Genomic DNA, 24639 nt, shown 5'->3' with positions numbered 1-24639 from the left:
GGGCTCATGGGTCTCAGACTGTGAAGCTAAAATAGACATTGCTGCTTGGACTGGAGCTGAGGAGGAGGGTCTCAGGCCCTGGGCTGGAGACCAAGCAGGAACATCTATACTGCTATTCTTAGCCCAGCGGCCCTAATCCTGCAAACCCAAGTCTGATGATCCAGGCTCTGCGACTCTGTTCTGATGATTTTTCTTTGCAGTGTAGACACTTCCAGAATCGTTCTGCTCTGTTTGCATTGCAATTGGGAGATGTGGTTCTCAGTGTGGGTAGACAGACTCATGCTTACCTCACTATAGTTATTAGAGTGCGGAAGTTCTGGCACTAGCAGTGACTCAGGATAGCAGCCCAAGTCCAAGCCTGCCTTTCTCCTGGATCTGAGCTCAGATGACTAGTCTGAGCCAATGAATGCCACAACTTCCATACTGCTATTTTTAGTATGCTAGCATGTGTCTGTCTAGCCACACTAGGAATAACACCTCTCAGCTGCTGTTAGTCATTGCACTTCCCTATCTTGTGTCAGTGGTGTGAGGACTAAGGATAAATATACTGATGATAGCAAGATGTTCAGATCATGTGGTAGTAGAGACAAATAAGTACCCGTGATAATATTGTTATAGTACTATGCTACACATGCCTGAACTATAGGCTAGTTTTCCTTTTCTAGAAAATCATAAGTAGTTTATTCTGCAACCTATTGAAGGACATGGAATATATATAGGAGTTCAATTAGAGTATGGTTTAAAGCTTATTCTTATACCAAAAGATAATTATATTTTTCTTTGAGTAATGTCCCTATGGGTGCTCCACTCTGAGTCCTCGTACTGGTGTGCCAATGTTCTTCTATGGCCATGGTTTCCCATGCATGCACAGTAGCACTTCCTCATGCTATCTTGCGCGCGTGTGGTCTGGACCTCTCAGTTACTTCTCTGCTCTCCTCAGCTGCAGATGGAGCTTTGCTTTCTCTCTCTGAAAGACAAAAGAGTTAGTTAGTTTAGTGTCTCATACCCTTTGTCCAACTTTTTTATCCTGTTCAACATTCAAAACAACAACAAAAAAGTGCTTTAGATAATTCGTAGCATTAGGAATAGTTACTGCATCATCACCACGCCTGGCTCACCAGGCTTTAAGTGATGCGCAACATACAGAGAAGTCATGCCAGTCTCCGAAGGCCACACTTCATGCATCAGGTGCTTGGGTGAGGGCTGCCAAACCCAGTCCTGCACCCATTGCTCCAGCCTCATGGCGAGGGCCAGGAGGGACGAAAAGTTCCTCCAGCCACTGGCCCCGGAGCAGCCTTCCACAAAGGAATCAGCATGGGAGACCAAGGGTGTGGACTCTGGACATCCCTAAACCTCAGTCAGCACCTCACACACAACGGGGGACTCTTCTCTGGTGCATTCCTGGCCTCCAGCGCCATGTTCGTGGGCCATGCCAGTTGGAAAGACTGCTGCAGCAGCAAAAAGTGGAGGATCTCCCTTTCAACAAGCAGCATTTGTTCACTGAAAAGACAGGCGAGGTCTTTCACTTGATGAAGGATTCTTGCACCGTGCTGCTTAGAATGGGCCCACTGCTCTCCCTATCGGAGACCCTGGGAGCAGTTCCAGATGCAACTGCAATGCTTTGAACCTCACCAGCAGCACAGATCCCAGCGAAGACCCCACCGGCAACAACAGCAATAGCCCAGGGCATCCCACCCTCAACAGCAGCTTTGAAGGTGTGATGAGGAGTCTGAGATCTCTCTACTCCTGCCATTTCTTCTCCATCAAGTGGGATGTGCCTTTTCTTTATGCATTTCCTCCGCTTTCCTTGATTCACAAGCTTCTGGTCAAGGTCAGACTGGATTAGGCTCACCTAATCCTGATAGCCCCAGCATGGCTGAGACATACTGACATCAGCTGTGTCTACACGTGCACGCTACTTCGAAGTAGCGGCACTAACTTCGAAATAGCGCCCGTCGTGGCTACATGCGTCGGGCGCTATTTTGAAGTTAACTTCGATGTTAGGCGGCGAGACGTCGAAGTCGCTAACCTCATGAGGGGATCGGAATAGCGCCCTACTTCGACGTTCAACGTCAAAGTAGAGACCGTGTAGACGATCCGCGTCCCGCAACTTCGAAATTGTGGGGTCCTCCATGGCAGCCATCAGCTGGGGGGTTGAGAGACGCTGTCTCTCCAGCCCGTGCGGGGCTCTATGGTCACCGTGTGCAGCAGCCCTTAGCCCAGGGCTTCTGGCTGCTGCTGCTGCAGCGGGGGATTCATGCTGCATGCACAGGGTCTGCAACTCGTTGTCGGCTTTGTATCTTGTGCTGTTTAGTGCAAGTGTGTCTGGGAGGGGCCCTTTAAGGGAGCGGCTGGCTGTTGAGTCCGCCCCGTGACCCTGTCTGCAGCTGTGCCTGGCACCCTTATTTCGATGTGTGCTACTGTGGCGTGTAGACGTTCCCTCGCTGCGCCTATTTCGATGTGGTGCTGCGCAACGTCGATGTTGAACATCGACGTTGCCAGCCCTGGAGGACGTGTAGACGTTCGATGTTGCCACATCGAAATAGGCTACTTCGATGTAGGCTTCACGTGTAGACGTAGCCATCATTACCTGTCAGTAGTCCTCTGTTAGCCGATGGCCAGGGGTGAGATACCACGTGTGCCCTTACTTCATCTGAGTCTTTAACTGCTAGGACAGACAGTCCCTTTGCATCAGGCAGCCAGGGGTGGCTGATGGATGCCCCAGGGATTTATCACCTGAGTCTTTGACTGCTAAGATGGAAAGTCCCTGCACAGTGGGCAGCCAGGGAGCTGACGGGTGCCCCAAGAGTCTGCCTCATGGAGGCGGCATGACTCAGCGCTCAGCTCTCAGTACGTCTCACCAGTGACCGTGCTAATACAGCCAAAAACCGGCTGGGGTTCTTTATTTGTGTTAGGTTTGCACAGTAACAAGAGGAGTCAGGCTAAAACTTAAACAGTTACTTCTTATTTGATAAGAAAGCTAAACTTCTATGGTTACAAGGCTTATATTTCACTTCTTAGTTACGAGCAGCTAACATATAACAAAGTACTTTAATTCATAGATCTATTATTAAATGCGTGCAAAAGCAAAACACATAGCAGGTCTTATTCTCAGCCCTGCGTTAACCGGCTTGACGTGACCAGCATCTGTCACTCAATCCCTCGGGAAGAAGATTACGAGGAGGGCGTCCCCTGGGTCCTTGGGAGGCAAAGACCTTCTTGACCAGCAGGTATAGGTAATTGGAGCTCAGTTAGAGGGGGCTGCTGGACCCTTCTTTATACCACTTGGGTCATGTATACTCTTCCTTATCTTAAAGATGCCAATTGTGCTAGATCGGTTCGTGATGCTAGTTCTCACAGGGTGTTTCAGGGACTTAATTCACACCTGCGAGGTGGAGATAACTTAGACATGCTTTTCTTATGGGCATGAGATTTGTCTCCTGGGACGATGCGTAGGTGTATCAATCACCGGTACTAGCCAAGGGCAGCCTGAGGCCCTGGTCGTCTGCTAGCCCGTTTGTCTTTTGTTGTCTGGTTTCGGTCCGTTCAGGGTCATGATGAGGCAGTCCGTCTGTGCTCTGAGGCATCAAAGACTGTGCTTGAGATTAGCACATCTGTGCTCTCAGGCATTCCAAGACTGGGCTGTTTCCTTTTGTCCCGTTGTGCTCTGAAGCACCTAAGAGGGGCAAGATGGAGTAGAGCGGGGGATTCTGTCTGGCTACATCCTTTTCCTCCTTCTGTCTCAGGACTTCAGCCACACTCTTCACCGCAATCCATTCAGATGGCGCCTCCATGTGTGGCACCTTCATGGTTCCAGCATTCCAAAATCGCATGCTCTGAGGGGGTAAAGAGGGTTCTCGTTAACAGTAGACAGGAGTCCACATACAAGTCCTACCTCTACAAGTGGAAGCAGTTTTCTCAATGGTTGGGCGCTAACCATCCTGTGCCTCCTCACATCACACCCTGTTCTGTCCTCCTCAACTATCTACTGCACCTGCATGAGTCTGTCCTAGTCTTCAGTACTGCCCAAGTGCATGCTTTGGCATTGATGGCATTCCATCAGGCAGAGGATGGGATTTTATTTCTTGCCCATCACATCACCAAATGTTTTCTGATGAGTCTGCATAACACTTCCCTGTCAGTACATCGTCCGATTCCTATTTGGGACCTTAATTATGTACTCAACTGCCTCAATAAACCACCCTTTGAACCCCTGGTGACATGCTTCTGGCTCCATCTGTTGATGAAAGCCTCATTTTTAGTTGCCATCACAATGGCCAGGAGGGTTGGGGAGCTTGCTGCTCTCAGGGCTGAGCCTTCTTATACTATGTTGACCAAGGACAGGGTCACTCTTCTCCCTCATGCTAAGTTTCCCTCTCCATTTCGTATCAATGAACCAACCCACTTATCTTTGTTCTTCCTGAAGCCACACTCCTATCCTGTGCATGTGACATGACATGCTCTGGATGTTCTGTGGGCGTTAGCCTTCTACATCAGCGACACGTGGCCTTGGCACAAGTCTACTAGTCTCTTCCTGTCCTTCACAGAGCAGTCCAAGGGTCTGCTTGTTTCATCTCAGTGGCTGTCCAAGGGGATATTCACCTGTATTCACACTTGCTATGCACTTCACCGAAGGGAGCTTCTGGGTGCCATCATTGCCCACTGTACCTGGGCTGTGTCCTCCTCTACTGCCTTTCTCAAGAACGTACCCCTTACAGATATATGCAAAGCGATGATGTGGTCTTCCAGCACCACATTTGCACAGCATTATGTTCTTTCATCTTCCATTGCTTCCTCCAGTCAAGTGGGACAAGCAGTCCTGTCGACTGTAGTTGTTATTGGGCTCCAAACCCACCTCCAAAGTGTGACTACTGCTTTATAGTCACTCAGAATGGAGCACTCACAGGGACACTACTAGAAGAAAAGAAGGAGGTTACTCCCCTTGTGCAGTAATGATGGTTCTTCGAAATGTGTCCCCCTGTGGGTGCTCCACTTCCCTTCCTCTTTCCCCTTCTTTGGAGCATACTGTCCTGTTTGCTGGGTAGAGAAGGAATGGAGGGACCCACACTGCACGTGCCAGATAGCACAAGGAGGCAGAACTCCACATGCCCATCATGGAAAACCATTGCTGTAGAAGAATCTCGGAGCACTGGCACGAGGATGCACCAACACCCAGAGTGGAGCACCCATGGGGGGGACACATCTAGAAGAATCATTGTTACTGCACAAAGTGAATAACTTTCTCTTCCATACCAGACTTTTGCATACCAGGTAGAGAAAAATCAACAACAGTTTATTCCTTGGTCAGTTGAAATAGTGACCATAGTAATCCACCTGGTGTATGTGGACAGGCAGCCCAAACTGAAACAATTTCTTAGTAGACACTTGTAACCTCACTGGTAGCTTCCCAACCATCATCTGTGTGGAGTGCCCATCTCAAAGGGAGAGAAGCCTTCCCGTTACCTGTGCGTCAGCATGTTTCAGACCACAGTGAGTGGCTGTGAAGTGAAGAATAACTTCAAGAAGCAATACATAAATCTGACGGAAGTAACAGGTGTGCTGTCATTTTCCTTTCATAGTCTGATGATGGGGTTATAGATGATGAAATCCTTTTGTGGTTAATGTGACCACTCAAGAATAATGTGATTAACACTACCAAACTGACACCATAATAGAAACCTGACAAAACAACTGACCAAACAAGGTGGAACAAGATCTGAAGTGCTTTCAGAAGAGGTGATCAACTTTCAGTTAAAACAATGAGAAGTCCTATGGCACCTTATCAGCTAACAGATTTTTTGGAACATAAGCTTTCATTGGCAAACACCCACATCATCAGATGCAGGCTGCTGTCCCTTGGAGATGACATGCATCTGACGAAGTGGTTCTTTGCCCATGAAAGCTTTTCTTCTTCTTGTTTTTGTGGATACAGACTAACATGTGTACCTGTCTGATAACTTCCAGTTATTGTATGTACCAGTGAAAATATATCCTGAGGGAGGCTGGGTGGCTCAGAGTTATAAACCTTGGGATAACAGAGCCTCTTACCTGGTAGTTCAAATAAAATAAATTTCTTACTGGTAGGCAGGGGGATGGACAGCAGCTGGGGGGAAAGCACAACCTGCCCCACCTGAGCTCCTGGACCCCATGGCCTTCCCCGCCTCTCCCCATCCCATATTAAGCGTTGGGGAGACTGGGAGTGGTACAACAGCTGGAGGAGCTTCTTGCTCACAGTTTTGCTGCTTTCCCTACTCTTCCTCTGTCAGAATGAAAAGGAGCAGAAGCTCCAGCCCCGCCCCAACCCCACCCCTTGCCCTTCCATGGTGCTGCCTGTCTTCCAACTCTGTAAAGCACCAGTCCTGTGGAGAACAAGGATCTGGGGATGGGGCTTCTCCTTCTTTCCCTGCTAGGAATGCTGTTAGCTCCTCAAGCTGTTGTACTGATCCCAGCACTGTTCTCCGTGGTGGGGGGAGGGGGCGCTGCTGTACAGAGCCCAGAGGAGATGCAGACCTGCGCAAGGGGAAGAAGCAGTGAGACTGCATGGTTCTGCTCCTTTCCCTGCTCAGGACAGCAGCAGGGAAAGAAGCAGGACACTGGCAGCTCCTCCACCTGCCAAACTGGTCCCATCTACCCTCCGCTCTGTTCTCCTGCAGAATTATGTACAGGTGGAGCCAGAAAAGAGGCAGCTCCATGGGGCTGAGGCTGGTACAGGATTTTTCCAGTACCTCATACCAGCTAGAAATATCTTGCTGGGTTAGTGGACCAGGCCAGTCTTGTTGCATTGCTGCTTTTACCTCTAGGTCAGGGGTTGGCAACCAAATTAGCAGGAAGAACCATTTTTTCCAATTCAGTAAAAAACTCAATAATTCAAGAGCCACAGTGTATGTGACTATGAGACAGACCTTAATAAATAAGGTCAAACCATACTTTTTGTAATTCTGTTCTAAGGACAGTGTGCACACACTGATTTGTAAGGCAATACATGTTTACTGCAGGACATTCACAAACTTTTTACATATTCCATTTTGTTGAACTTTACGTGAACCATCTCTCTCTCTGGCGGGCATTAGGGGGCGTTATCCAGTGTTTTGAGATCACATGTAATTTCTATTTAGGTATGAGTAGTTTGGTTTTGGGAGGGTTAGATGTTCACCATTTATCGAAAATAATCAGGAGTTGGTTGTTTGGGTTTTTTTTTCTTTTCAATTATAGCATTGGGAGCCACAAAGAAGTCCTTAAAGAACTGCGTGTGGCTCCAGAGCTGCAGGTTCCAGACCCCTGTTTTAGGTTGTAGGTTGGAGTCGAAATTAGTAGCAATGTAAAGACGATAACTTTTGAGGAGTTCTTCAATAGCCACCATGAAATGAGTTGGCACTCTCTCCCTGAGGCTTAAGTGGACATGGAATATACATAGGAGTAGAGTTTGTTGGAAATTTTTGTGGAATTTTTAACAGAAAAAGCTGTTTTCATCACGATTGGAATATTTTTGAAAAATCTCATCCGGAAAATCTTCTTTCGAAAGAGTGCGTGCACACACAAAAAAGCAGATTAAAAGATTAATCTGCTCTTTCAGTAGAGAACGTCCACACAACCCCTACTCTTTTGAAAGAATGGGCCGGGGTGGAAAAATCCAGTGCCGCAAGGACTGCTTTTTCGAAAAAAAGGGCCTGCGGAGCATCTACACGTACTTTTTTTTTTTCTGAAGAGGTTTTTGAAAGTAGGCACTCTTCCTGATCCAGGAGCAGAAGAGGACTTCCAGAAGAAGAGCCTCATTCTTTTGATTTCAGATCGAAAGAGCACATTATATGTGTGGATGTGCTAAGTGTTCTTTTGAATAAGGGCCTGATTTTTCCAAAAGAACTTGCTAGTATAGACGTGGTCCCTCAGTCAGAAGAAAAAAATTGAAATATCCATTAAACCAAACATTTTATATTTTGACCCACTCTGTTGAGGAGAGTTGACTTAAGTTATTCGCACCTGACATCACAAATACCACTATTACATCTGGCTTCATTTTTACCATCCCAGTAAAATGGCTTGAGATTAAATTGGCTATGGAGAAGAGGGTGGAACTAGATTGGTGAAACAACGTTTACACCTTCTGAGGATTAAGATAGAATTACTGTCATCATTATATAAAAGGGAAAAATAAAACAGATGGGCTCTCAGAGTGATTTATTCAGAATCAAAAGCTGGCAGCCAGCCAGCTGCCTTTTAGCACAGGGATCCCTGTTAACCAGGGGATTGGCAGCACACCAGGCCAGAGCTGGCAGAGCAAAATGATCCGCCAGCTCTCTTCCACCTTCACAGCGGGGTCCCCTGCTCCCAGCTGCAGCAACGGCTGCTGGTGCTGAGCGGGCGGCCTCACCTCTGTGACTTGCGAGAATTTTGAGTTATGCCTATTTTTCCAGGAACATAAATCTTGTGCAAATCAAGGGTCTACTGTATATTGCTGTCTGTCGTATTAACTTCTGGGTGTAAACAAGAAATGAGCATGTTCATGCATGCGTGCACGTGCACACACACACACAGAACAAGCAGTCCTGTAGCACCCTAATGACTAAGAATTTTATTTATGAGGTAATGAGCTTTTGTGGGTGAGACCTTGAAACCTCATAAAAGCTCATTTTCTCATAAATAAAATTGTTAGTCTCTAAGGTGCTACAGGACTGCTTGTTTTTGTGAAGCTGCAGACTGACACAACTGCCCCTCTGACACATGCACACATGGAATACTCCAGTGGTCCTTTTAAAAAACACATCTAGGCGGGATGTTTCTAGCAGGTTCTTTCTTCCTCATAAATGAGATCTTCTATTACCATGATACATGATACATAAAAAGTTCAGTTTTATTGTTTCTTTAAATTTATGAGAGGGGTGCCTAGCACCTTGAAAACATATCCTTTTAAATATAAATTACATTAAAAAATAAGTATTCCTGCAAAAGGCACACTGGGAACTCAGACCAGAACTCTGCATGACACCAATGAAATGTCACATGAAATAAAATACAATGAAGTTCTGCATTGTCAACTTGAAAATACAACAGACTGTGCCTTCTCAAAAGAACTATATCCACCTAATTACCATATATGCTGCTTCCACGTCCTGAGCTGTGTAGCCTAGTGACACAGGGATCAAGCAAGGGAAACATAATTAGCTTAATTGTCTTGGCTGTGCTTAGGAAAGTACATTTGCCTACAGCTGCCACTGTTTATTATTCTCTTCTTTCTGTGTATTAGGAGTTCCTACTGAAGATTTTCTGTGTGTTTCGAAACCTGATGAAGATGAGTGTCTTTCCCCGGGACTGGATGGTGATGAGGTTGCTCACCAGCAAGTGAGTGAGGACAGGTGTAAAGCGCTGTAACCTTGTGTGAGGACTCTGTAGGTACTCAGAATTAGGACTTCCCAGTCCCAGAGAAGCAGTGTGTTTTAGTGGAATGAGGCATTGGACTCTAGGCAGAAACTGCTCCCAGGGCTGCTGGCAGGGTACGGGTGGGGACAGTTGCCCTGGGCCCCTTGAAGTGTCTCAGCAGCGCTACTCTGGCTGCATGCATCTGTTGGGGAGACGGGACCAGCGCTGGGTGGTGTTGAGAGCTGTCAGCCCTTGGCCCTGCCCCTTCTGGGGTTCACGGCAGGGCCCACTTTCCCACCTTCGTCCAAGATCCACAGTGGCTGTCAGCCTCGTGGACTCATCCTGACTGTTAATCCTAGTTCTGCAAAATTACTTAAATTGTCAGAGCCAAATTAGAGCTTTTCTCCATAAATGGGCACTTGTGTGTATGAGAGTTACATGGTACCATTGGGCATGCATACTAAGAGTTAATATTATAAATCTCTATTAGTTTGCAGAAACCAAGTGCAAATAGGCTTAAATTGTTTCATTGGTACACACAAGTGATAGTGACCTAAAATGTTCTGTGCAACGTTTATCATATACAGAGGTTTTTTTATGCCTTTGAACATCTGCCCCTTAGTCTGTTTTCCCATCTGTAAAGCTGGAACTGCATAAAATGAAACAACGAGGAGTGCTATGGCACCTTAAAGATTAACTTTAACCCTAACTTTTTTGGCCACAAGTTTTCATGGGTAAAACCCACTTCATCAGAGGTATTGGAGTAGAAATACAGAGGCAGGGTTATCTGCGGGGGGGCGGGGGAGGGGGAGGGGCTGGGGTGGGAGAGAGGGATCAGTGTTAACTAGGTCAGTTCAGTCAGGGTGGATGCGGATTACTCCCAGCAGCTGATGTAGAGGTGTGAATACCAAGAGAGAAGAAATTGCCTTTGTAGTGAAATAACCATTCTAAATCCTTATTCAGTCATAATATAATTGTATTAACTTTGCAAATGAGTAGCAGATCTGCTGTTTCTCTTTGCAGTTTGGTTTTGGATTTTTTTTTCCAAATTATTTATTTAATTATTGTAGAAGGATGGCTACTTAAAATCCATTACTGAGTGTCCAGGGAGGTTAAAGTAGTTTCCTACTGGTTTTTATATGTTGCCTTTCTTGATGTCTGATTTGTGTTCATTTGTTCTTTGGCTCAAAGACTGTCTGTCTGGTTTGGTCAGTATATATGGCAGGGGGGCATTGCTGCCATGTGACAGCATATCATGTTGTTACATTTATTTGTGGATGAGCTCATGATGGTGTGGCATATGTGGTTAGTTCCTGTGATGGGTGTCACTTGTGTAGATATGTGGACCGAGTTGGCAAGGTTGTTTGTTGCAGGGATAGGTTGCTGGTTTAGTGTTTCTGTGGTGAGGTGTGTGGCTGCTAGTCAATATTTGCATCAGGGTGGGTGGGGGACTGTCTGTAAGAGAGGACTGGGCTATCTCCCAAGGTCTGTGAGAGTGAGGGTTCATTTTCCAGAACAGGTTGTAGCTTGTCAATGATGCACTGGAGGGATTTCAGCTCTGGCCAGTAGGTGATACCAGTGGTGTTCTGTTATTTTCCTTGTTAGGCCTGTCCAATAGCAGGTGACTTCTAGGTACGCTTCTGGCTCTGTCCGTCTGTTTCTTCACTTCCTCTGGTGCGTATTTTAGCTTTAAGAATTCTTGATAAAGGTCTTGTAGGTGTTTGTCTCTGTCTGAAGTATTGGAGCAGATACAATTGTATCTTAGGACTTGGCTGTGGTAGGTTTATGGTAAAGGGTGGCATTTTTGTTTCCATAATTTATACACATTGTAGTGTCCAGCAGGTGGATCTCTTGTGTGGACTGATCCAGGCTGAGGTTGATGATGGGATGGAAATTGTTGAAATCCCAGTGGAATTCTTCAAGGGCCTTCTTCCTGTGAATCCATATGATGAAGATTTCATCAGTGTAGAAGAAGCTGAGGATTAGTGCTTGGGGACAGGCTCTGAGGAAATGTGCTAGGTCACCTATGAAAATTTTGGCATGCTGTGGGACCAGGCAGGAGCCCAGAGCAGTGCCACTGACTTGAAGATATAAATGGTTCCCAAATTGGAATGTTTGTGGGTGAGAACAAAGTCACAGAGCTCACACACTAGGTGCACTGTGGCATCATCAGGGACACTGTTCCTGACAGCTTGTAATCCATCCTTGTTTGGAATATTGGTGTAGAGCATCTATATCCACAGTGGACAAGATGGTGTTTAGAGGGAGATTACTGCTGCACTTAGTTTCCTCAGGAAGTCACTGGTGTCTTGAAGAGAGCTACAAGTGCTGCTAGTGTAGGGTCTGAGGAGAGTGTCCACATTTTTGGGCAATCCTGCCATAAGAATACCAATGCCTGAGATGATGTGGGGTGGGTCCAGGATTTCCAGGTTTAACAGATCTTGGGTAGCAGATAAAATACCCCTGGGCTGGGCTGTAGGAGTGTGCCTGTGTAGATATGGTCCTATGCTGTTGCAGGTTTTCTTGAGCAGATGGTGTAGTTTCTTTCGGTGTCCCTGATTGGGATCAGAGGATGGTGGCCTGTAGATGGTGTTGGAGAGTTGACTGGCATAAACAAACAGTGTCATAATGCATTTTGAAATATAACATAAACAGCGCTAAGGCACAGAGCCACTGAAAGACTCTGAACGTGTGTTGTAATGCAAATTGAAAAGGATTTTTTTTAAATTATAGTATCATAGTTACAACAGTCCAGTACCTGTCCTCTGCTCTGCACAAGAACTTCACAGAAACAGACTTTGATTTTAAGGTAAGGATTGAGATCTAGAAAATTTCTTGATATCCTTTAAAACTTGCAGCAATGTAGGCACAGTGGCTGCTCTGTATTAGTGCATTATGTTCACCATACTTGTTAGCTCAAAAGTAAACTAGCTGATACACAATATTATCAAACTGTGCTGAGGCTTTGATTGACCTAGGAAATCTCAGAAGAGCAGAAGCATTATGAATTCTAGTGGTTGGAAAAGTGAGATTGTTTGCACTGGCGAAAGTGAAGAATGTATAGTGCCTAATGTAATTCATAGCACACTGTATGTTATGGTTTAGGGTATGAAGAAGTGTTTGGTAGGACAGGTGTCAAGCTGCGAAGGCCTTATGTCGGAAGCTCCAGCACTCCCTTGCTGCTGGATTCTTTTGCTCTTCCCTCCAGTATTTATACAATTCCTGGCACTGATTTAATTTAGTTTATTATTGTATCTGGTTCATTTTATACATATTTACCTATTTTCTCTGACTTGAGGAGGAACAAGCTGATGTATGGCATGTACGTTTGCATTCAGTGCTTGTTCTGCCTTTGGACTGTTGTATTAAATATCCCTCCTGTTTTCTAGGTGTGGAACTCCTATTTCAGCTTGGCCGTTCTGTTTATAAATCAACCAAGCCTACAGCTAGAAACTGTCACTCCAGCTAAGAGAAAGAAGATTCTGGACAAGTAAGAATTCCTTACCTCCAAAACTCTGACTTTTACTTCACTTCCAAAGTAGGACATACTTTTTGATCACAAGCTCCCATATGTCACAGGAAGTGGGGGGAATTTCCTCAGAAGAATCATAAGTAGATGTCATAGGATATGTGTTCAACAATTGGACGGTGCCCTTGATGTTCTTAAAAAGTATATTTACTTGACTAAATATTAATTTCCTTGTATTAGATCACCAACTGGCTGCATTTTGTCCCATTAAGGGGTTTTATCTGTGCCTTCTCTTTCAGATATGGCGATATGCGGGTGATGATGGCATATGAGTTGTTCAGCATGTGGCAGAATCTGGGTATGTTTCTGTTTCTTGTTCTACTCTGAACCACCGAAACTAAAGTTGTCTAAGAATTACATTAATAATGTTCAGCTTCAGTTCTGTGACCCCACAGAGCTCATGCTGAGACTGATAGTTTCTATGGGAATTTTCAACCAAAAAAGAAATGACTTTCTGTGTCACTCCATGCTGGTATTTTTCTCATTTGAAAAAGCATATTCCTATGGATTTGAATAATTTACTCTTCAGTCATGTGGTGACTTGTTTCAGAAAATTTTCTTTGGTATTCATAGATGATGACTGCATTAGCATTTGGAAATCCCTGCCATTGTGCTGCAATCTAGTATTTGAGTTGTGCTTGTGTGCTCTGACTTTAATCTGGGCTATGACTACACAGCTGAAACAAAATCTTTACAACTGTATTCAGTTTCGTCCATTTGCAAATGAAACAACAGAACATGGCAGGGTGATGCAGAATTATATAAATGACCAGTTAATGTATGGAAGGGACATGAAGTACAGTGCATACTTTTGAGGGATTTAATGTGTCTAATGAGCACGATAACAAATTCTTTTTATTGTTTAAAAAACAACCAAAAGTTTAACCAAAATGATGCAATAGTTGTTACTCCAGTAAGAGACATATTTCTGTCAGTCTTTTGTGTTTGTACCACATGATAAATTAATTAAGACTTTATGTTAAACACTGGAATGTGACTAAACACAGCATACACTGAATGTCTGAAAACTAGCTGATAGCTCGCAAAATGTAAATAGGGAATTGTCATCAAGCAGGTGTGTTGTTAGTGGAGCCCCGCAGAGAAGATTTCTTGGCCCTATGCTGTGTAAGATATTTATGTTTCTGGGAAAAAAAACCATAAAGTCATCCTTGGTAAAATTGTAGATGACAGCTGGGTGAGTAATAAATCATAAAGGTGGTAGCTCTGTGCCACAGCATGATCTGGAGCACTTGGTGAACTGGGTTCAAAGAAATAAGCTTTTCATGTGGTTGAGCCAGTAAATAGTGTTGTTGTCATAGTTCCTTCTCAGGCACCCAGGCCCAACAATGGGGTGGCAGGGAGAGCAAAGGGGCAGCTGCCCCAGGGTCCAGCGATTCAGAAGAGCCTGGGGCTCCCAACTGTTGCTGCAGCAGTATCAGAGGCTGGTGCCCCAGATCCTTTAAATGGCCACAGGAGCCCAGTGCAATGCAGTCCAGAGTTCCAGGAGATGCTGAAGGGTTGTTGGCAGGGAAGCTACCCCCAGCCCCATCCCTTCTGATCAAGGCCCCACCCCTTCTGGGAGCATGGCGCCAACTGCACCCCACCTCGCCCAGGACCCAGCAAATCTGTTGGCTTGCTTTTAGGAGCCAGAGCCTCCAAAACAGCAGTGAAAGCTCTCAGTCTTCTCTGGCAGAATTAATGCCTGCTAGAACATAGGCGCATCTTGAGTGAGTTTACTTATAGGATCTGCAGTTTCTGCTAAATGTAAAGATTGAGTAATGTGTAGATAACCATGCAGATTTCATCACTCATTCGATCATTTTTGGAGAAGGAACCTGTTTGCTTCTTTATGCTTAATGCAGGGCTAGTTTGCATGGGTGTCTACTACAGAGATTCACCTTCTTCATATAAGGGAATGATACTGAAGGAAGGCTTTCGTTATATGTAATTTGCTTTCTGTTGCCCAGGTGAACATAAAATTCACTTTATTCCGGGAATGATTGGCCCCTTTCTTGGTGTCACACTGGTCCCACAGATAGAGGTCCGCAACATCATGATCCCCATCTTTCATGATATGATGGACTGGGAGCAGAGGAAAAACGGGAACTTCAAACAGGTGAGATGGTTTTCCAGGCTCTTGGAATATTCTGTGTGTTGTTCTGCCCTTCTGCAACACTGTGCTGGGAGCATGGAGTTTCCTTTACAGTACTGATACTGGAGTCCCACCATTAAATTAACATTTCTGTAAGGTGTTTTCCAAGTAGTCATTTCTCCCATGAATACAGAACACAAAGTGGTATTCACTGCGCAGGAAGTAAGGGAAAGTGGAGTCTTTTTCCTAATGGTAAAAACAGTGGAAGCTTGCTAAACCATATATGATGAGGTAGAATATGTAGTGCTTTCAGCAGCCTAGTAGAAGTCAAAACTCCTGGCCCTGCGGCTGACTTTCTCTATGACTTTGGGTTAATCATGTAGGACTAGATTTGTAAAGGTATTGAGGTACCTGAAGATGCATATGGATGCCTAGTGAGATTTTCCAAAGCACCAAGATGCCTAACTAAAAGCAATGGTAGTTAGACTCTGTAGAATCTCCTGAAAACCCCCTACAAGCACATTTGCTGTTTTAGTTGTCCAGATACCAGTTGTGCCTGTCTGGTCTGGCAATATCCGTGCTCCAGCAAGACCCACAGATGTTGCTGAACGACGGAGCCTCAGGACCAGAGAGCCGCAGTGGCAGCAGCAATCAGCAGAGTCCACAGGGTTGCCAGGGCTGGGTGCAGTGGAGCTCTCCACGGCAGCAGGGCTGGCAACAATGACAGCCAGTGGGGCCACTAGGACAGTAGGGCCAGCAGCAGCAGCCCACAGAGGCCGGGGCAGAGGTGCCCATCAGAGCAGCACGGGCCAGCAGCAAGGCTGGAAACAATGGAGCCTGGTGGCTGGGGCGGGGAGCTCAACAGGGAGTCTGCTGCTCATCCCCTAGCATCCCCAAGGCCCAACCTCCCTTAGTCCAACAAACTCCCTTGTTCAGGACTGCTCAGGTTCTGAGGATGCCAGATTAGGGAGGTCCAATTTACACCCTTAACCTGGCCTTGAGGCTGAATTTTCAAATGTGTCCAGTGATTTTCTGTGTCAGTTTCTGGGGGCTTATCTTGATTCCTAGGGCCTTATTTTCAGCTTTGCTGAGCACCTGCTACTCATTGACTTTCTTTAGCATTGTGAGGACTTAGCTCTTCTGCAAATCATGCCCTAAATATCTGAAATTAGATGCCTCACTTCTGAGGTCTCAAAGTTACTTTCGGCTTGTGGGCTTTAACCCTTCTTGTGCCTCAGTTTTCCCATCTGCACAATGAATATCATGTGGTTAATAAAAATGCATACAGTTCTGGGGATGAAATACCCCATACGGCTGTGTGTGCATGGAGGCATTTTAACAGTTTTCCTAGCATTGGTTATCAAAAGTGCATCTCTCTAGATTTTAGCTACAATGAGGGTATGATCTCATACCTGGTTTTATGTCTTTTAAACTGTCAGCTCTCTAGCTATGTCTACACTGGAACACTATGTTGAAGTGGCTTATTTTGAAGTAGCGACATCAAAATAAGCTACTTCGACGCATAGCATCAACACATGCGCCGGAGCTGGTGCCGTTGACATAGGGATGTGCTACATCGAAAGGGGCCCGTCAGGGGAGTGTCTACACACAAAAGCCACCCCATTTGAAATAAGGGAGCTATGAATGCCTGCATATGAGGTCACGGGGTGGACTAGCCCTTCCGGGGCAACAGCAAGTTGCTCCCTTAAAGGGCCCCTCCCAGACACACTCGGCATACACTGCACAAGGTTTGCAGAGCCGACACCAGGTTGCAGACCCCGTGCACACAGCATGGACCCCCCAGCACAGCAGCAGCAGTAGCCACAAGCCCTCAGGGCCATCTCCAAGGCAGGGGCCGTCCTGCTTGGTTCCTCACAGGAGGCTGCCCAGCACCTTCTGGAAGATGAACCCTCCTTGGGGGATGAAGGGGCCGCCCCGGACCATCATGGGGCCCACCCCCGCCCCCACTGGATGCTCTGCCGGCTATGGAGGTACCCCCACCAGCACGGAGTGGTGGGAGCGCCTGGTCTTCGAGGAGTGGGACGATGACCACTGGCTCCAGAATTTCCTGATGAGCCAGCAGACATTCCTTGAGCTCTGCCAGTGGCTCACCCCTGCCCTGCAGCCCCAGGACATCCCTATGCAGCATGCCGTCACCATTAAGAAATGGGTCAGCATCGCTGTCTGGAAGCTGGCAACTGCAGACAGCTACTGATCTGTAGGACAGCAGTTCGGTGTGGGCAAGGCCACCACTGGGGCTGTCATCATGGAGGTAAGGAGGCCTGGGAGGGGACCCGGGGGTGTGGGGGAGGGAGAGTCTGGGGGTAGGTGAGAGCCCGGGGGGAGCCAGGCACACCCTGCACACCCTCACGGGTGCCCATGTCCTTCCCCCACAGGTGGACCACATGCTGAACGCTCTGCTGCTCCACAGGCTCATGCGGCTCAGGGACCTGGATGTAGCCATCAAAGGGTTTGCTGGCATGGGGTTTCCCAACTGCTTTGGGGCACTGGACAGGACCCACATCCCCATCCATGCCCCGGAGCACAGCGGAGGATGCTTCATGAACAGGAAGGGCTACCACTCAGTGGTCCTCCAGGCCACGGTGTACAGCCGGGGCTGCTTCCAGGACATGTATGTTGGCTGGCCTGGCAGCACCCACAACGCCTGCGTTTTTAGGAACTCGGACTTGTGCCGCCGGCTAGAGGCAGGGACCTACATCCACCAGAGGGAGATCCCTCTGGGGGATACCACAGTGCCCCTCTGCCTTGTGGCAGATGCGGCCTACGCCCTCCAGCCCTGGCTTATGCACCCCTACACGGGCCACGTGAGTGCCAACCAGGAAGGGTTCAACACCCAACTGAACCATACATGCCAGGTTGTTGAGCAGGCTTTCAGATACCTCAAAGGCTGCTGACGGTGCCTCCTCACCTGCCTGGATGTGGGTCTCCCCAGCATCCCCCAGATTGTGGATGCATGTTGTGTGCTCCACAACCAGGTGGAGAGCAAGGGGGTGGCCTTCATGCAGGGGTGGGCTGTGGAGGCTGGCATGGCCTACTCCAACCAGTTGCTGCCCCAAGCTGCCAGGCTGACCACGAGGGGATCCGGGTCCGGGAGGCCCTGCAGGCCCATTTCTACCAGGCTGCGGGGTGAGCACCGGTGTGGCCATCCCTGGTGGGCCACTCACTGCCCCCACCACCCACAACACACTACTGCCCCCACCGCCCACACTACTGTGCCCTAAAAGCACACGACACACGTGTTTTTTTGAAAAGTAAACCTGAAAATTATTTAACCAACCAAAAAACTGCTCACCAGTTGTTGATTTACAACAGAAACGAACACAAGGGGAACTATGTACATTGGGAGGGGGACAGCTACTAAAAAGGTGGGGTGGGACACAACTATTTACAACGAGGTGGGGGGAACTATGTACAATATGAGGGAGGCCTAAGTGGCCCACTCCTTGGCACCTACTGTCCCTCGTCTGGTGTGGGGGGGGCGGCACAACACATGCCTGGGCCGGAGGCCCTGTCAAGGCTGGGATGACCGGCAAATATGGCTGGGCTGGCTCTGGAGCCCCGCGGTCCTCCTCAGTGGGCTCCAGGGCAGGAGGAGGGCGCTGGGAGGGATGGCAGCGGGAGGCAGTATCTGGTCTGCGATCCTCTCCAGGGTCCTGGCGATGCAGTCAAATGTCTGCATGAACGACCCCTAGGCCTCCTGACCCCTGGCGCTCACTCCTGCAAATGGAGGTGGCACTCCTCCACCTGCAGGCGGTGCTCCACCACCTCTACCTGGCACCAGAGGGTGGCAAGGACCTGGGGGTCAGCGGTGGGGGTGGCCCCAGACTGGCTGACTTGACTTTACTCCTAACATAGTCAGGCGTGCGGGCAGGGTGACCCCAGGCAGCCAGGCCCTTGGCCAGCCAGGTGAATGCATCTGCGTTCTGCCACTTGTTCCCCGTTACCTGGAGTACCTCCTCCTCGCCCAAAGCCCCAGCAGGTCCTCGATTTCGGGGTCCATCCAGGAGGGGCCCTGCCGCCTCTTCACCCCCCTGGCTGAACAGCTGGGAGCTCTGGGTCCCCATGGGGGAGTGTGCCCTGGGGGTGCTCAAGGGGCTGGCTGGCTGCCATGGGGTCTCTGGGGCCTATGGAGGGCATGCAGGGCGGTTACATGTATGTGCTGCTGCCTGCAGGCTCTCAGCTTCCTGCCACAGGATATCCAGGTGTGTGGTGCTTTAAGGGCTGCTGCACGCAGTGACCATAGAGCCCCGCAGGGGCTGGACAGCGCATCTCAATCCCTCAGCTGATTGCTGCCATGGAGGACCCCGCTATTTCAAGGTAGCGGGATGCAGATTGTCTACACAAGCACTACTTCAACGTTGAATGTCGACGTAGGACGCTATTCCCATCTTCTGATGGGGACAGTGATATCAACGTCTTGCCACCTAATGTCAATTTCAACTTTGAAGTAGCGCACGGTGCGTGTAGATGTGACATGCGCTATTTCAAAGTTGGGCTATTTTGAAGTTGGGCTACTTCAAAATAGCCGGCTAGTGTAGACGCGGCTTCTGTGGGATGTAACTAACAAACAGATAAGCACATGCTTGATTTCAAACTACTGAATAGTGCCATTGATCTCAATGTTTGCTAATACATGCCTACTAATGATGATAATAGTAATAATGTTTTCAGGATTTAGGTTATTGTTATGTTTCTTCTACAAGTAGTGTCCCCATGTGCACTCCAGTCTGGGTGTCCGTGCGTCCTCTACCATTCTGTGCTGCAGACCAAGCCTCCTCGCTCTCTGCAAAGAGATGAAAGTTGAGTTAGTTAGTTAGTTCTTAGTATCTTTTGCCATTACCCTAGTCCAAGTCCTCTTCCCTTTGTTCTATTTTACAAAAACAAACAAAAAAAACCCCCCCACAAAACAAAAAAAAGTAGTAGTTTGTGGTTAATTAAATGTCAACTGCATCATATTTCCATATCACTGTCCATCTGCCTCACAGACATTTCCTTCATTTTACAATGGGGCAATTTCCCTACCCAGTATCGGGTTCTCCCATTCAGCCTTTCCACAGCACCATAACTGTTCTACAAAAACCTAGTGGTAGTGGCCACTCTACCTCTTTTGTCAAGGGGTCATCATTTTCCCTTACCTTGATGACTGTCTTATAAAAGGACCATTGCTTCCTGAAGTGTGGCATGTGGTGCACCTCACCATGCATCATCTTCTCAGTCTGGGTTTCCATATCAACTGCACAAAGTCCATGATTTTTCCCACTCAATGTCTGGGCTTCATAGGTGCACATATAGACACCATCACACCGTGGTGTCCCTACCTGTTCACAGATTTCATACTCTGTGCAACCTCGTTCAAGCGGCATGCCTCTCCCCTACCTCTACTGTGCGCTCCTGCCTAGCACTACTGGGCCACATGGCTGCCACCGCTCACATGGACAAGTTACCAGGCTTCACATGCGCTGGCTTCAAATGTGGTTGGCTTCTTGCTATACTCTAGCCAGGGACCCATTCTTCAAGGCAGTGGCAGTCCCTCTGTGGGTTCTCACTTCTCTCCAGTGGTGAACGTGTCCAGGCAACATTTCACCAACTGCCATAGTAGGTCACTCTCACCACATATGCCTCTCTCCTTGGTTGGGGAGCACACCTTGGTTGTCACATGGTGCAGTGCAGGGGGTCGTTCACCGAAAAGACACTCCAGCTCAATCTGTTGGAACTTTGAGTGGTCTGCTACACCTGCCACTGCTTCCGGCAGCTTCTAGACAGCCTATTGGTCAATATTCTTATTGAAACCACCACATGTATGTATTACATCAACCTTCGGGGCAGGGGGTCTGCTCATTTTCCCTCAATACAGAAGCCATACATCTTTGGGCGTAGTGTATCTGACATCAGGTTAGTGCTGTGGCTGTGTATCTCCCAGGAGTTCTCAGCATCACAGCCAATGCTCTCAGCAGTACATTCATGGACCATCACAAATGGGAGATCGACACGGCAGCCCTCGATCAAGTGTTTCAGCTTTGGGGTTATCCTTACATAGACCTGTTCGCCACTAGACACAACAGGAAGTGTCACCAATACTGTTTCAGTGCGAGGCTCGATGGGCATTCCCTTGGGGATGCCTTCACCATCCAGTGGAGCATTCCCCTTCTGTACGTGTTTCCTACCACTCCACTTCTCCATAGGCTGCTACTCAAGATCAGACAAGACCAAGCTCTTATTTTTCTAATAGCCTTGGCCTGGCCCAGACAGGCCTGATACCCTTACCTCTTTTGGACATCAGTAGTGGCTCCCTATCCATTTCCTCCTCACCACAATCTTCTGTCTCAGGACTTCAGCTGCATTCAGCCTCCTGATCCTTTTAGCTTCACCTCCACTCATGGCTCCTTCATAGCTCCATAGTGCTGAAACCACTTACTCTGAGGAAGTAAGGAGAATTCTCGTCAACAGCAGGCAGGAATCAACACATAAATCTTACAGACCTCTATAAGTGGTGATACTTTTCCCATTGAATGGATTCCCACCACTCTGTGCTTCCTCATACCACACCCTTGCCAGTCCTTCTCGACTATCTCCTGCGCCTGCATGAGTCAGGCCTTAGCCTCACCATGGTCTGGGTGCACACCACAACGATAGCAGCTTTTCACCAACCCAAAGGGGGACCCTTATCCAGGCCCATCCTATTACCAAGCTTTTCCTAACAGGTTTTCAGAACACTTTCCTTTCGGCTGCAACTCCTGGTACCCATATGGGACCTTACCCACGTGCTTCAGTGCCTTATGAAACGCCCTTTTTATGCCCCTGGCAACATGTTCCTAGCTTCGTCTATCTATGAAGGTTTCCTTTGTTGTGGTGATCGTGTCAGCCAGGCGTTCTGGGAGTTGGCCGCCCTAATGGCGGAGCCCACGTGCACTCTTTTTACCAAACATAGGTCACTTTGCGACCTCACCCTAAGTTCTTACCCAGGTTCCCACACCATTCCACATCTACAATCTGCTTACCTGCTTTTCTTGAAGCTGCATTCTGACCCTACACATGTGGTATGGCATACATTGGGTATTCATTGAACATTAGTTTTTTACATTGACTGCATGAAGCTGTGGCATGAGTCCTGTCGCCTCTTCCTGTCCTTCATGGAGCAGTCCAAAGGCCTACCCATCTCATTCCAGACTCTTGAAGTGGGTTTCTTCCTGCATCCATGCTTGTTATGCTCTTCATCGTAGAGAGTTATTGGGTACTGTCACAGCTCACTCCACCTGGGCCATGTCTTCTACTACTGCCTTTCTTAAGAATGTGCCTCTCATAGCCATTTGTAAGGTGTCCATGTGGTCTTCTAGTAACATGTTCGCCCGGCACTGTGCTCTCTTGTCCAACATCACTTCTATCCAAGCAGGCAAAGCTGTATTGTCTACTGTGGTAGTGACAGAGCTCCAAACCCACCTCCATTCAGCGACTACTACTTACTAGTCACCAAGAATGGAGCACCCATGGGGACACTACTCGAAGAAGAAGAGGAAGTTACTCAGTCTGTGCAGGAACGATGGTTTTTCAAGATGTGCGTCCCCATGGGTCCTCCATTTCCCTCCCTTCTTCCCCTGCTGTGGAGCATCCTGCCTCTATTTGTCAGGTAGAGAAGGAACGGAGGAGCCCATGCCTTGTGCACAACAGAGAGCATGAGGAGACAGTTTTGCACATGCACAGCATGGGAAGCCATGGCTATGGAAGTGTCTATGAGCGCTGGTGTGAGGACACACCAACACCCAGAATGAAGTACCCACAGGGGGACACATCTCAAAGAACCATTCTTAATACACAAAGCGAGTAAGTTCCTCTTACTGACATTGGGTAGCAACTGGCATCTCCTTTAAAGAAAAGGAAAAAATCATCAAAGGCTAATTACGCTGAATGTAAAGAAATGCCCCTTTGCACACTAAAGGAAATTACCTGCAAAAACTACATTCCCTTTGTTGTTCTTTGTGACAACTGATCCATGTTGTATTAAAGTGTATCATTATGATCAGACACTGAAGGAAAATGTGCACTTTGTTGTATGCCTGCTCTCTGTGACGCCTCTGGACCTCGTGGCACAAATAAATGCTGACTGCTGTGAGTACTGCAAAACCCAAGTGCTGTAATGATGGAAGAGCAAATATATTTTACTATCTCTCATGCTCCAGCAACAAAATTGTCTAGTGAGTTATGTTTCCAGCATCTTTGGTAGTGATAACTAAAGTAAGAAGAAGCACTGCTTAGAGCTTTCCTTAACTTGGCTTATTGTTATTATTTGTCACAATTAAAAAAAGTGATCAGCTGGGAGAAACAGTAGAACATCCACACACTTGAACAGGGCTGGAGCCCAAATACAACTGTTTATAATAATTGTTGAGCTAAATATAAATTTCAATCACCAAAAATAAAAAAATCACTGGTGCTGCACCCTGCTGCACCTTCTTGTTGCCACCACACAGTAGCTGCTTCTCTGGTCGGATTTGCTGCCAGAACCACAGCAGTATTCTGCACCCAAATGTGGGAGCATTACACTTGACATCTTAGCTGCTGCAGGATTGAATGTGGAAGAGTGCTAGGAGGTCTAAGCCCATGTCCTGTTGGATAACAGAAAACCCTCCACCAGGGCAACCTACCTGGCCAAATGGAAGAGGTTCACATGCTGGCCTTCAGACCAGGCTATCCAGCCCAAGTTGGCCTCACTGGAGTTGATCTTGGGAGTACCTTGTGTATCACAAGCTCCAGGGCCTGTCCCTTTCATCACTTATAGTCCATTTGGTTGCTATTTTGGACTTTCACCCTCCATTCCAGGGCAGGGCCATCTTTACTCACAATGTGACAGTCTGCCTTTTGAAGGGTCTGGAATGAGTCCCCATGGCTGTGGCCACATACCTCCTTGGGACCGGAATCCTGTGCTGTTGTGGCTCATGGGTCTTTCCTCTTTGAGTCTTTGGCTTCCTGCTCCCTTCTTCTACTCTTCTGGAAAGTTTCATTTTGGTGGCAGTAACTTCTGCCCACAGGATCTCTGAGATTAGGGCACTTTTAACTCAGAGCCTCCCTATACGGGATTTTGCAAGGACACGGTCCAGCTGCAATCACACACAGCTTTCCCAACCAAGGTAGTTTCATACAAGCCAGGACATATACTTACCTGTCTTCTTTCCAAAACCTCCTAAGTCAGACGAGGAGGACCAAGTACAGTCTGTGGACATCAGATGAGCACTAGCCTTTTACATCGAAAGGACCAAGCTGTTCCGTAAGTCAGTGCAGTTATTTGTCTTGGTAGTAGACAGGATGAAAAGTCTTCCAGGGTCTGCCTTGAGAATTTCATCATGGATCACTGCCTGCATCTGTTTCTGCTACCACAGGCAATTGTAACCACCCACTCAGCTAGGGCACAAGCCTTGGCATCAACCTTCCTGACCAAGGGAAATTTGAGCTATTCACAGGGCTACTGTTTGGTCATCCATCCATGTGTTTACATCTCATTATGCACTTAGCAGACCCAAGATGATGCAGGATTTGGTAGATCAAACCACACGACTGTGAACTCCAGCACAAACACCACAGATATTGCCTGGGAGTGACCTAGAATGGAATTGACCCAAGCGCTCCAGGAAGAAGAGCAGTTATCTATCTT

At 47.6% G+C, this 24639-nt stretch overlaps 1 protein-coding gene across 1 annotated transcript in view; it reads left to right on the top strand.

Moving 5' to 3' along the window:
* DOCK3 (dedicator of cytokinesis 3) overlaps positions 1-24639 on the top strand; it is a 428244-nt gene that overhangs the window by 326603 nt on the left and 77002 nt on the right. The window contains exons 28-32 of the mRNA XM_075006205.1: positions 9242-9336; positions 12088-12163; positions 12744-12844; positions 13123-13181; positions 14851-14999. Coding sequence (XP_074862306.1) covers positions 9242-9336; positions 12088-12163; positions 12744-12844; positions 13123-13181; positions 14851-14999 — 480 coding nt within the window. The remainder of the gene's footprint in view (positions 1-9241; positions 9337-12087; positions 12164-12743; positions 12845-13122; positions 13182-14850; positions 15000-24639) is intronic.

The sequence above is a fragment of the Carettochelys insculpta genome, chromosome 11, assembly GCF_033958435.1.
Source record: "Carettochelys insculpta isolate YL-2023 chromosome 11, ASM3395843v1, whole genome shotgun sequence".
Taxonomy (NCBI): domain Eukaryota; kingdom Metazoa; phylum Chordata; order Testudines; family Carettochelyidae; genus Carettochelys; species Carettochelys insculpta.
Note: the sequence above shows the minus strand (reverse complement) of the source record. Positions and strands in the feature narration are given on the sequence as shown.